The following is a 13,171-nucleotide window of genomic DNA, read 5'->3' as shown; positions in this document are numbered from 1 at the left end:
GGAGGGTCAGTACTGAGGGAGTGCCGCACTGTCGGAGGGTCAGTACTGAGGGAGTGCCGCACTGTCGGAGGGTCAGTACTGAGGGAGTGTCGCACTGTTGGAGGGTCAGTACTGAGGGAGTGCCGCACTGTCGGAGGGTCAGTACTGAGGGAGCTCAGCGCTGTCGGAGGGTCAGTGCTGAGGGAGTGCCGCACTGTCGGAGGGTCAGTACTGAGGGAGCGCCGCGCTGTCGGAGGGTCAGTACTGAGGGAGCTCAGCGCTGTTGGAGGGTCAGTACTGAGGGAGTGCCGCGCTGTCGGAGGGTCAGTACTGAGGGAGCTCAGCGCTGTCGGAGGGTCAGTGCTGAGGGAGGGCCGCTCTGTCAGAGGGTCAGTACTGAGGGAGAGCCGCACTGTCGGAGGGTCAGTGCTGAGGGAGTGCCGCACTGTCGGAGGGTCAGTACTGAGGGAGCGCCGCGCTGTCGGAGGGTCAGTACTGAGGGAGCTCAGCGCTGTTGGAGGGTCAGTACTGAGGGAGTGCCGCACTGTCGGAGGGTCAGTACTGAGGGAGCGCCGCGCTGTCGGAGGGTCAGTACTGAGGGAGTGCCGCACTGTCGGAGGGTCAGTACTGAGGGAGCGCCGCGCTGTCGGAGGGTCAGTACTGAGGGAGTGCCGCACTGTCGGAGGGTCAGTGCTGAGGGAGTGCCGCACTGTCGGAGGGTCAGTACTGAGGGAGCGCCGCGCTGTCGGAGGGTCAGTACTGAGGGAGTGCCGCACTGTCGGAGGGTCAGTGCTGAGGGAGGGCCGCACTGTTGGAGGGTCAGTGCTGAGGGAGTGCCGCACTGTCGGAGGGTCAGTACTGAGGGAGTGTCGCACTGTCGGAGGGTCAGTGCTGAGGGAGTGTCACACTGTCGGAGGGTCAGTGCTGAGGAAGCGCCGCGCTGTCGGAGGGTCAGTACTGAGGGAGTGCCGCACTGTCGGAGGGTCAGTACTGAGGGAGTGCCGCACTGTCGGAGGGTCAGTACTGAGGGAGTGTCGCACTGTCGGAGGGTCAGTACTGAGGGAGTGCCGCACTGTCGGAGGGTCAGTACTGAGGGAGTGTCACACTGTCGGAGGGTCAGTGCTGAGGGAGTGTCGCACTGTCGGAGGGTCAGTACTGAGGGAGTGCCGCACTGTCGGAGGGTCAGTACTGAGGGAGTGCCGCACTGTCGGAGAGTCAGTACTGAGGGAGTGCTGCACTGTCGGAGGGTCAGTACTGAGGGAGTGCCGCACTGTCGGAGGGTCAGTACTGAGGGACTGCCGCACTGTCGGAGGGTCAGTGCTGAGGGAGGGCCGCACTGTCGGAGGGTCAGTGCTGAGGGAGGGCCGCACTGTCGGATGGTCAGTACTGAGGGAGTGCCGCACTGTCGGAGAGTCAGTACTGAGGGAGTGCTGCACTGTCGGAGGGTCAGTACTGAGGGAGTGCCGCACTGTCGGAGGGTCAGTACTGAGGGAGTGCCGCACTGTCGGAGGGTCAGTACTGAGGGAGTGTCGCACTGTCGGGGGGTCAGTACTGAGGGAGTGTCGCACTGTCGGGGGGTCAGTACTGAGGGAGTGCCGCACTGTCGGAGAGTCAGTACTGAGGGAGTGCTGCACTGTCGGAGGGTCAGTACTGAGGGAGTGCCGCACTGTCGGAGGGTCAGTGCTGAGGGAGGGCCGCACTGTCGGAGGGTCAGTGCTGAGGGAGGGCCGCACTGTCGGAGGGTCAGTGCTGAGGGAGGGCCGCACTGTCGGAGGGTCAGTGCTGAGGGAAGGCCGCACTGTCGGAGAGTCAGTACTGAGGGAGTGCTGCACTGTCGGAGGGTCAGTACTGAGGGAGTGCCGCACTGTCGGAGGGTCAGTACTGAGGGAGTGCCGCACTGTCGGAGGGTCAGTACTGAGGGAGTGCCGCACTGTCGGAGGGTCAGTACTGAGGGAGCGCTGCACTGTCGGAGGGTCAGTACTGAGGGAGTGCCGCACTGTCGGAGGGTCTGTACTGAGGGAGCGCTGCACTGTCGGAGGGTCAGTACTGAGGGAGGGCCGCACTGTCGGAGGGTCAGTGCTGAGGGAGGGCCGCACTGTCGGAGGGTCAGTACTGAGGGAGCGCTGCACTGTCGGAGGGTCAGTACTGAGGGAGCGCTGCACTGTCGGAGGGTCAGTGCTGAGGGAGTGCCGCACTGTCGGAGGGTCAGTACTGAGGGACTGCCGCACTGTCGGAGGGTCAGTACTGAGGGAGTGCCGCACTGTCGGAGGGTCAGTACTGAGGGAGCGCCGCACTGTCGGAGGGTCAGTACTGAGGGAGTGCCGCACTGTCGGAGGGTCAGTACTGAGGGAGCGCTGCACTGTCGGAGGGTCAGTACTGAGGGAGGGCCGCACTGTCGGAGGGTCAGTGCTGAGGGAGTGCCGCACTGTCGGAGGGTCAGTACTGAGGGAGTGCTGCACTGTCGGAGGGTCAGTACTGAGGGAGTGCTGCACTGTCGGAGGGTCAGTACTGAGGGAGTGCCGCACTGTCGGAGAGTCAGTACTGAGGGAGTGCTGCACTGTCGGAGGGTCAGTACTGAGGGAGTGCCGCACTGTCGGAGGGTCAGTGCTGAGGGAGGGCCGCACTGTCGGAGGGTCAGTGCTGAGGGAGGGCCGCACTGTCGGAGGGTCAGTGCTGAGGGAAGGCCGCACTGTCGGAGAGTCAGTACTGAGGGAGTGCTGCACTGTCGGAGGGTCAGTACTGAGGGAGTGCCGCACTGTCGGAGGGTCAGTACTGAGGGAGTGCCGCACTGTCGGAGGGTCAGTACTGAGGGAGTGCCGCACTGTCGGAGGGTCAGTACTGAGGGAGTGCCGCACTGTCGGAGGGTCAGTACTGAGGGAGCGCTGCACTGTCGGAGGGTCAGTACTGAGGGAGTGCCGCACTGTCGGAGGGTCAGTACTGAGAGAGTGCCGCACTGTCGGAGGGTCAGTACTGAGGGAGTGCCGCACTGTCGGAGGGTCAGTACTGAGGGAGTGCCGCACTGTCGGAGGGTCAGTACTGAGGGAGTGCTGCACTGTCGGAGGGTCAGTACTGAGGGAGTGCCGCACTGTCGGAGGGTCAGTACTGAGGGAGCGCTGCACTGTCGGAGGGTCAGTACTGAGGGAGGGCCGCACTGTCGGAGGGTCAGTGCTGAGGGAGTGCCGCACTGTCGGAGGGTCAGTACTGAGGGAGCGCTGCACTGTCGGAGGGTCAGTACTGAGGGAGCGCTGCACTGTCGGAGGGTCAGTACTGAGGGAGGGCCGCACTGTCGGAGGGTCAGTACTGAGGGAGTGACGCACTGTCAGAGGGTCAGTACTGAGGGATTGCCGCACTGTCGGAGGGTCAGTACTGAGGGAGTGCCGCACTGTCGGAGGGTCAGTACTGAGGGAGCGCTGCACTGTCGGAGGGTCAGTACTGAGGGAGGGCCGCACTGTCGGAGGGTCAGTGCTGAGGGAGGGCCGCACTGTCAGAGGGTCAGTACTGAGGGAGGGCCGCACTGTCGGAGGGTCAGTACTGAGGGAGGGCCGCACTGTCAGAGGGTCAGTACTGAGGGATTGCCGCACTGTCGGAGGGTCAGTACTGAGGGAGGGCCGCTCTGTCGGAGGGTCAGTACTGAGGGAGTGCCGCACTGTCGGAGGGTCAGTACTGAGGGAGTGCCGGACTGTCGAAGGGTCAGTACTGAGGGAGTGCCGCACTGTCAGAGGGTCAGTACAGAGGGAGTGCCGCTATGTTGCAGCATTGGTGCCCTGGATGCGTGCCGCACTCGGTTAGTGTGAGCTACCTTCTCGGAGAGCCAGTGTGGTAGGAGCAAGCCTCCTTTGCAGGATTGGCGCAGTGGGAGCTGGGTACTGTTGCAGGGTCAGTACCGATGGAGCCCTGACAGTCACTCCTGAGTGTGTTGTATTCCAGTAGGCCCGTACTGTGCTCTCTGACGCACACATGATTAACCAGATGTCTTTGTGCTGGGTTCTTGGTACACGTATTCAAACACTGATGTGTCCCTCGGAGCCATTGCTGGGTTGTTGTGTGTCTTGTCAGTTGTTATGGGTGGTTGATATGATCACTGACCTATGTACCTCCTTTCCTCAGTTTCCCCAGATCCAGTGGATAAATATCTGGAGGACACATCAGTAACCTACGTGATGCCACGCACATTGGCTTCAAGTGGAGCACCGGAATGTGGCAAATCAGGTACCTACACACTCCCAGGACAGGGACAGCACGGGGTTAGATACAGAGTAAAGCTCCCTCTACACAGGACCGGTCAAACACTCCCAGGACAGGGACAGCACGGGGTTAGATACAGAGTAAAGCTCCCTCTACACAGGACCGGTCAAACACTCCCAGGACAGGGACAGCACGGGGTTAGATACAGAGTAAAGCTCCCTCTACACAGGACCGGTCAAACACTCCCAGGACAGGGACAGCACGGGGTTAGATACAGAGTAAAGCTCCCTCTACACTGTCCCCCATCAAACACTCCCAGGACAGGGACAGCACGGGGTTAGATACAGTAAAACTTTCTCTACACTGTCCCCCATCAAACACTCCCAGGACAGGGACAGCACGGGGTTAGATACAGAGTAAAGCTCCCTCTACACAGGACCGGTCAAACACTCCCAGGACAGGGACAGCACGGGGTTAGATACAGTAAAACTTTCTCTACACTGTCCCCCATCAAACACTCCCAGGACAGGGACAGCACGGGGTTCGATACAGTAAAACTTTCTCTACACTGTCCCCCATCAAACACTCCCAGGACAGGGACAGCACGGGGTTCGATACAGTAAAACTTTCTCTACACTGTCCCCCATCAAACACTCCCAGGACAGGGACAGCACGGGGTTCGATACAGTAAAACTTTCTCTACACTGTCCCCCATCAAACACTCCCAGGACAGGGACAGCACGGGGTTCGATACAGTAAAACTTTCTCTACACTGTCCCCCATCAAACACTCCCAGGACAGGGACAGCACGGGGTTAGATACAGAGTAAAGCTCACTCTACACTGTCCCCCCATCAAACACTCCCAGAACAGGGACAGCACGGGCTTAGAGACAGAGTAAAGCTCCCTCTACACTGTCCCCCCATCAAACACTCCCAGGACAGGGACAGCACGGGGTTAGAGACAGAGTAAAGCTCACTCTACACTGTCCCCCCATCAAACACTCCCAGGGACAGGGACAGCACGGGGTTCGATACAGTAAAGCTTTCTCTACACTGTCCCCCATCAAACACTCCCAGGACAGGGACAGCACGGGGTTAGATACAGAGTAAAGCTCCGTTTACACTGTCCCCATCAAACAGTCCCAGGACAGGGACAGCACGGGGTTAGATACAGAGTAAAGCTTCCTCTACACTGTCCCCCTTCAAACACTCCCAGGACAGGGACAGCACGGGGTTAGATACAGAGTAAAGCTCTCTCTACACTGTTCCCCATCAAACACTCCCAGGACAGGGACAGCACGGGGTTAGATACAGGGTAAAGCTCCCTCTACACTGTCCCCCATCAAACCCTCCCAGGACAGGGACAGCACGGGGTTAGATACAGAGTAAAGCTCTCTCTACACTGTTCCCCATCAAACACTCCCAGGGACAGGGACAGCACGGGGTTAGATACAGAGTAAAGCTCTCTCTACACTGTTCCCCATCAAACACTCCCAGGTCAGGGACAGCACGGGGTTAGATACAGAGTAAAGCTGCCTCTACACTGTCCCCCATCAAACCCTCCCAGGACAGGGACAGCGCAGGGTTAGATACAGAGTAAAGCTCCCTCTACACTTGATTCCTGAAGAAGGGCCTGTGCCCGAAACGTCGAATCTCCTGTTCCCTGGATGCTGCCTGACCTGCTGTGCTGTTCCAGCAATAAAGTTTCAACTCCCTCTACACTGTCCCCCATCAAACCCTCCCAGGACAGGGACAGCGCGGGGTTAGATACAGAGTAAAGCTCCCTCTACACTGTCCCCCATCAAACACTTCCAGGACAGGGACAGCACGGGGTTAGATACAGAGTAAAGCTCCCTCTACACTGTCCCCCCATCATACCCTCCCAGGACAGGGGCAGCACGGGGTTAGATACAGAGTAAAGCTCCCTCTACACTGTCCCCCATCAAACACTCCCAGGACAGGGACAGCACGGGGTTAGATACAGAGTAAAGCTCCCTCTACACTGTCCCCCATCAAACCCTCCCAGGACAGGGACAGCACGGGGTTAGATACAGAGTAAAGCTCCCTCTACACTGTCTCCCCATCATACCCTCCCAGGACAGGGGCAGCACGGGGTTAGATACAGAGTAAAGCTCGCTCTACACTGTTCCCCATCAAACACTCCCAGGTCAGGGACAGCACGGGTTAGATACAGAGTAAAGCTCCCTCTACACTGTCCCCCATCAAACCCTCCCAGGACAGGGACAGCACGGGGTTAGATACAGAGTAAAGCTCCCTCTACACTGTCCCCCATCAAACACTCCCAGGGACTGGGACAGCACGGGGTTAGATACAGAGTAAAGCTCCCTCTACACTGTCCCCCATCAAACCCTCCCAGGACAGGGACAGCATGACCAATGTGAAGTCCTGTGAGTGTACTGCTGGTCTGAAATAAAAACAGACTGTACTGGTGAAACCCAGCACATCTGGCTGCATCTGGGGATGTCCTATTAGTTTGCAGCCTTTACTTTGTGTCTGACCCCCAGATGTTTGCCGATGGGCTGACCTTCTGCCTTTCCCGTTTGTAAATCGCGTCGCGCCCGGTATTTAATCCGGAGAGGCCCTCCATCTGCTCTTACCCCGTTGGTTTCTCTGCAGAGTCCGCTCACCGCTTGCTGTGTTGTGCACCGGGAGCAGGGCCTCCCCTTCGCCAGAGAGTCTGTCGGGGCCGGGCGCCAGCGCACTGTCGTGGCAAGCGAAAGAAATCCGCCCTCGTCGAGCCGAACGAGAAGCAGACGTGCGGTAAGCCTGTGAGGGTGGCATGCCGTGGAGGAGATCCCAGTGCCGCTTTCCCCGCTTAATATCTGTGTCACCCTCGCTGGCTGTCTCCCGCTACGGCCCGTCTCTCTGCCCGTGCACCCTCCCTCCTGGAGTTACCCGAGTCCCCCTCCTGTTTCTCACTTACAGACCCCTCCCTGACCGCATCTTCCAGAGGCGGGTTGTCGGTTTGCACACAGTAGTGATAACAGCACCGAAGCAGACCCTTCGGCCCAACCAGTCCATGCCAACCATAATCCCGCCTGCCTGGCCCTTTCCCATATCCCTCCAAACGTTTCCTGTTTGTGTCCTTATCCAAACACCTTTTAAACGCTGCCGTTCTGCCCACATCCACCACTTCCTTAGGAAATTTATTCCACGCACAAACTGCCCTCTTTGTGAAAGGTTAGCCCCTTGTGCCCTTTTTAATCGCTCTCCACTTGCTTTAAAAATTGCCCTCTCGTCTTGAAATCTCCCATCCTGGAGAAAGAGAACCTGTATCCCTCATTATTTTGAAAACATCTATCAGGTCTCCTCTCACCCTCCTACGTTCCACTGAAAAAATGCCCCAGCCTATCCCGCCTTAATATATAGATCAAACCTTCCAGCCCCGGCAACATCCTGATAAATCCCTTCTGAACCCCCCCCCAGCTGAATAATCTCCTTCCTGTAGCAGGGGAACTGGACACGGTTTACCAGACGAGACCTCACCAATGTCCTGTACAACCCCAACGCGCCGTTCCCAACTCTGACAGTCAAAGGGCTGAGCAATGAAAGCAAGCGTGCTAAACGCCTCCTTAACCCCCTCCCTCCGTCTGCATGTGACGCAAATTTCAAAGAATTATGCACCTGAACATAGTGACAACACCAGTGCCCCTCTGATGCTCGATTCTCCAAACACATGTTGACAGTCAGCATCAGGCGCAGCCACCTTAGATCATCTGAAACAGGAGCAGGAGTAGACGCTTGGTCCCGAGGAATGTCCCCTCAGTGTTGAGCCCGTCGAGCCCTGAAAGAATCCTGTACGTTTCAGCGAGGCCACCACTCAATTCTTGTAAACACCATTGAGTCGTGTCCCAACCTGTTTCGCTTTTGCTCACAAGACGATCCCTCCATGCCAGAGATCGTCCGAGTGAACGTGCTCTGTACTGCCTCCAAATGACACAGTCAACTCGGCGAAAGTGAGCGACTGCAGCTGCTGGAGGTCGGAGTCGAGAGCGTGGCGCTGGAAAAGCACAGCAGGTCAGGCAGCGTCCGAGGGAGCGGGAGAGTCGACCTTTCGGGCAAAAGCCCCTTCATCAAGCTTCCTGATGAAAGGCTTTGGCCCGAGACGTCGACTCTCCCGCTCCCTCGGACGCTGCCTGGCCTGCTGTGCTTTTCCAGCGCCACCCTCTCGACTCCAATGAAATAATACCTTTCCTTCAATCTGCTCTCAGCACTCCAGATGTGGTCTCATCCCGCACCTTCCCCTCCTAAATATTATAAGAGCAACGTTGTTGTCTTTGTCTCCAGCCTCCCCATCTTCCCCACCATTCTCTCGCTTTCAACTGCGTCCACCCCTGTCCCAGGACTCAACAACAGGGGTTTCTCAGGATGATCTTTGGCTGCTTTGTCAGTGACCTTCCCTTCATTGTACAAACCGGGACCGGGACCCATCATTTCACCGTTTAATAATCTCGGATTCCTTCACAGTCTGTCCAACCACCTTTCACCTTCTGGCTTAACCAGATCTACCGACCCCCCCCTCTGCCTTGACTGCCCTTTGAGGAACAAACGTCCAAAGGTTCTCCAGAATTAAAGGTTGCAGCACATCTTGGTCTTAAACGGCCAGCCACTTGCATTTAAACAATAGCCTTTCCCCACGGGAGCTATCCTCTCCACATCCACCCTGTCAGTATCTCATATCGAGTCCGACAGAACAGAAACCGACCCCTCGGTCCAACCAGTCCATGCCGAACGTCATCCCAAACTAACCCGAGTCCCACCGGCCTGCTGCTGGCCCATCTCCCTCCAAACATTCATGTCCTTACCCAAATGTCCTTTCAGCGTGGTAACTGTATTCACATCTGCCACTTCCTCAGAAAGGGCGTTCCAGAGGTGAGCCACCCACTGTGCAAAGAACTTGCACCTTGTGTCTTTAAAATCTCTCTCCTCCAGAATGTGCCCCCTCGCCTTGAAATCCCCCATGCTAGGGAAAAGACAACTTCCATTAACTCTGTCTATACTATTTCAATTGTAGTCAGAGAGGTGTACAGCACGGCAACTGACCCTTCAGCCATCTCATCCATGCTGACCAGATATCCCAACCTAATCTAGTCCCACCTGCCAGCACCCGGCCCCATAAGCCTCCAAAACCCTTCCTATTCATATACCCATCCAAATGCCTCTTAAATGCTGTAATTGTACCAGCCCTCACCACATCCTCTGGCAGCTCATTCCATACACGTACCACCCTCTGGGTGAAAAAGTTGCCCCTTAGGTCCCTTTTATATCTTTCCCCTCTCACCCTTCTAAACTCCAGTGGATTCAAGTATTCACAGGTCAGGCCAGCTTTCTGCGGACTGCTTCCAACAGACTTGTGTCTTCCTGAAATAAGATGACCGATGCTGTGTCCAGTGTTATGGACCAGGACAGACCCCTGTCAGAATAAACCAGTGGGACAGGCTGGTGGGCCAAGGGGATTAAGAAGGTAGCCCAGGTCCTGACTTTATCTTTTTTTAGGCCGATGTTAAAGTGGATATTCCAGGTGTGATATACCTGGTCCAGCCACTCCACTCTAAACAAAACAATTTATTTAAACATTACAGATGAAACGTGAACCAAAGAAATCAGAATACCTTATTTGATAACACAAACAAAATGATATTGACCAAAACTGAACTGGACGTGCCAAATAAACGCAGTGGCTACAAGAGGCTAGGAATCCTGCAACGAGTAACTCCCTTCCTGACTATCCAAATCCTGTCCACCATCGACAAGATACCAGTCAGGAGGGTGAGGGACCACTCCCCCCCCCCCCCCCCCCCCCCCCCCCCCCCCCCCACTTGCCCTGGATGGGGGCAGCTCCAACAGCACTCAAGCTGTCCCCCAAGTTGTCTGTTCTGCCCTCTCCTCCTGACCCGACCACCCTCCGACTCCAGTACCGCTAACCCTCTGCCCGTCTCACTGTGCCTTCTGTGTTTGCTGCCGCTGTTACTCGGGGGGGGGGGGGGGGGGGTGGATCCTGCCGAGCTGGTGCTAATGTATTCTCTCTGCCCGCCGCCCCCCCCGCAACCCCTGCAGATATTCGCCTGAGGGTGCGTGCCGAGTATTGTCAGCACGAGACGGCACTGGAGGGCAACGTCTTCTCCAACAGGCCGGACCCCCTGGAGCGGCAGTTTGAGCGTTTCTCGCAGGCCAACACCATCCTGAAATCGCGGGACCTGGGCTCCATCATCTGTGACATCAAGTTCTCCGAGCTGACCTACCTCGACGCCTTCTGGCGGGACTACATCAACGGCTCGCTGCTGGAGGCCCTCAAGGGGGTCTTCATCACTGACTCGTTGAAGCAGGCCGTGGGCCACGAAGCCATCAAGCTCCTGGTCAACGTGGACGAGGACGACTACGCCGCCGGTCGCCAGAGGCTCCTGCGCAACCTGATGCACCAGCACGCCCCCTGAAGGCCCCCTGTGCCCACCTGCTGGCGCCCCACCTCCCCCTCCAGGATCTGCTGTCCCTAGCCGCAGCCCCTGGACAGTCTGTCTCTCCTTCCTCTCCCCTCCTCCAAGGTTCACCTTTCTCCCTCTCTGCCTCTCCCCTTCCATGAGAAGCCATTCTCCCCCACTTCCCACCGAGGGTTATTCCCTTTTCCCTCAATTGATGGTCTGTCTCTCTCTCTGTGTCTCTCTGTCTCTTGCTCTTGCGTTTGCTCTCTCTCTCTGTGGCCCTGTCTCTTTGTCTCTGTTGGCAATCCTGTCGCTCTCTCTCGCTCTCTCTCTCGCTCTCTCTCTCGCTCTCTCTCTCGCTCTCTCTCTCGCTCTCTCTCGCGCTCTCTCTCGCGCTCTCTCTCGCGCTCTCTCTCGCGCTCTCTCTCGCGCTCTCTCTCGCGCTCTCTCTCGCTCTCTCTCTCGCTCTCTCTCTCGCTCTCTCTCTCGCTCTCTCTCTCGCTCTCTCTCGCTCTCTCTCGCGCTCTCTCGCGCTCTCTCTCGCGCTCTCTCTCGCGCTCTCTCCATATATCCTTTTTCTCTCTCTCTCTCGCTCGCTCGCTCTCTCTCTGTACCTGTCTCTTTCTGTCTGTCTGTGTGTGTGTCTCTCTCTCTCTCACTCCGTGTTCCTGTCTGTCTCTCTCTCTCTCTCTCTCTCTCTCTCTCTCTCTCTCTTCCCCGCCTCCATCCAATTGTGCCACTGTCTGTCTCCCTCTCTGACCTCCCAGGGGCAATACCCTGGGTTTATTTCCATGTCTGTCTGTGCATATCACTCTGTTCCCTTGGTCTCTGTCTCTCTCTCTCTGTCTCTCTCTCTCTGTCTCTCTCTCTCTGTCTCTCTCTCTCTGTCTCTCTCTCTCTGTCTCTCTCTCTCTGTCTCTCTCTCTCTGTCTCTCTCTCTCTCTGTCTCTCTCTCTCTGTCTCTCTCTCTCTGTCTCTCTCTCTCTCTGTCTCTCTCTCTCTGTCTCTCTCTCTCTCTGTGTCTCTCTCTCTGTGTCTCTCTCTCTGTGTCTCTCTCTCTGTGTCTCTCTCTCTGTGTCTCTCTCTCTGTGTCTCTCTCTCTGTGTCTCTCTCTCTGTGTCTCTCTCTCTGTGTCTCTCTCTCTGTGTCTCTCTCTCTGTGTCTCTCTCTCTCTGTCTCTCTCTCTCTGTCTCTCTCTCTCTGTCTCTCTCTCTGTCTCTCTCTTTCTCTGGCACTCTGTCTGTCTCTGTCTCTTTCTCTGTCTGTCTCTCTGTCTCTCTCTCTCTCTCTGTACCTGTCTCTGTTTGTCTCTGTCTCTGTTTCTGTCTCTCTCTCTGTCTCTCCCCCTCTCTGCCCCACTCTCTGTCTGTCTCTCGTCCCCGCCCCGTACCCGTCAGGTGGTGTGGGTCACAAACCTGGGAAGGCGGACGCTGGGTGCAGTGGGTTTGAAGAGTTTGCAGAATGAAGCCTGGGGCAGCTGCCAGATGAGCGTCTCTGGGACCCCCCCCCCCCGTGTGACTGGAAGGGCCCCTGAGCCTGGCAGCAGACACTAGACTGGTCTCCCACTCGCTGAGTGACTGCCTGCCCAGGGTAGGCCGAGACTAACTGGTAAACTCCCCTCGCCACCCTCCGATAACCCAGAACGGTGATCCTAGGATCACTGATTTTTTTTTTTCTTCAAGAAACAGGAAACCTGTTCTGCATCCTCTTGTGCCTCAGTTCGATTTTGAGTTGCCGTTTTAGTTTCTCGGTCGTATGTGAGCTTGCGATGATTGAATTATGCAAAGTGTACAGAGCATGGGAGGGGTGTCAAAGGAAACACCGTTCTCGCTCCCCACAGAAAAGCAGTCAGCGTGGGTTCTCTGCGAATTGCAAGCTCGATCTGTCCCTGTAAGGAAATAATGAGATGTTTTAAGTGTTGCCTCACCTCGTTTGTTGCTGCTGAGCGTCTCCACCACTGACTGCACCTCACTTACAACACATAGACACCGAGGTAAAACTCCCTCAGCTCTTTTAAATGGAAAATGAAGTTTCCTCTATGCTGTTTCCCCAATCAAACACTCCCAGGACTGGGACAGTACGGGGTTAGAAACAGAGTAAAGCTCCCTCTACACTGTCCCCATCAAACACTCCCAGGACAGGGACAGCACGGGGTTAGATACAGAGTAAAGCTCCCTCCACACTGTCCCCATCAAACACTCCCAGGACAGGGACAGCAAGGGGTTAGATACAGAGTAAAGCTCCCTGTACACTGTCCCCCATCAAACACTCCCAGGACAGGGACAGCGCGGGGTTAGATACAGAGTAAAGCTCCCTGTACACTGTCCCCCATCAAACACTCCCAGGACAGGGACAGCACGGGGTTAGATACAGAGTAAAGCTCCCTCTACACTGTCCCCCCATCACACACTCCCAGGACAGGGACAGCGCGGGGTTAGATACAGAGTAAGGCTCCCTCTACACTGTCCCCCATCAAACCCTCCCAGGACAGGGACAGCGCGGGGTTAGATACAGAGTAAGGCTCCCTCTACACTGTCCCCCATCAAACCCTCCCAGGACAAGGACA

The 13,171-nt window shown here is 56.7% G+C and overlaps 1 protein-coding gene across 1 annotated transcript in view; it reads left to right on the top strand.

The window, feature by feature from the left end:
• Positions 1 to 12,525, top strand: part of dedd (death effector domain containing) — a 50,646-nt gene extending 38,121 nt beyond the window's left edge. Inside the window, exons 2-4 of the mRNA XM_087981764.1 lie at positions 4,087 to 4,188; positions 6,803 to 6,946; positions 10,244 to 12,525. Coding sequence (XP_087837890.1) covers positions 4,087 to 4,188; positions 6,803 to 6,946; positions 10,244 to 10,620 — 623 coding nt within the window. The 3' untranslated portion in view covers positions 10,621 to 12,525. The remainder of the gene's footprint in view (positions 1 to 4,086; positions 4,189 to 6,802; positions 6,947 to 10,243) is intronic.
• Positions 12,526 to 13,171: the final 646 nt, after the last annotated feature.

This window comes from Chiloscyllium plagiosum, unplaced genomic scaffold (genome assembly GCF_037043375.1).
Source record: "Chiloscyllium plagiosum isolate Xiang-an unplaced genomic scaffold, Cpla_swu_hap1 HiC_scaffold_40, whole genome shotgun sequence".
NCBI classification, from domain to species: Eukaryota; Metazoa; Chordata; class Chondrichthyes; order Orectolobiformes; family Hemiscylliidae; genus Chiloscyllium; species Chiloscyllium plagiosum.
This window is presented reverse-complemented; position numbering and strand designations above follow the sequence as displayed.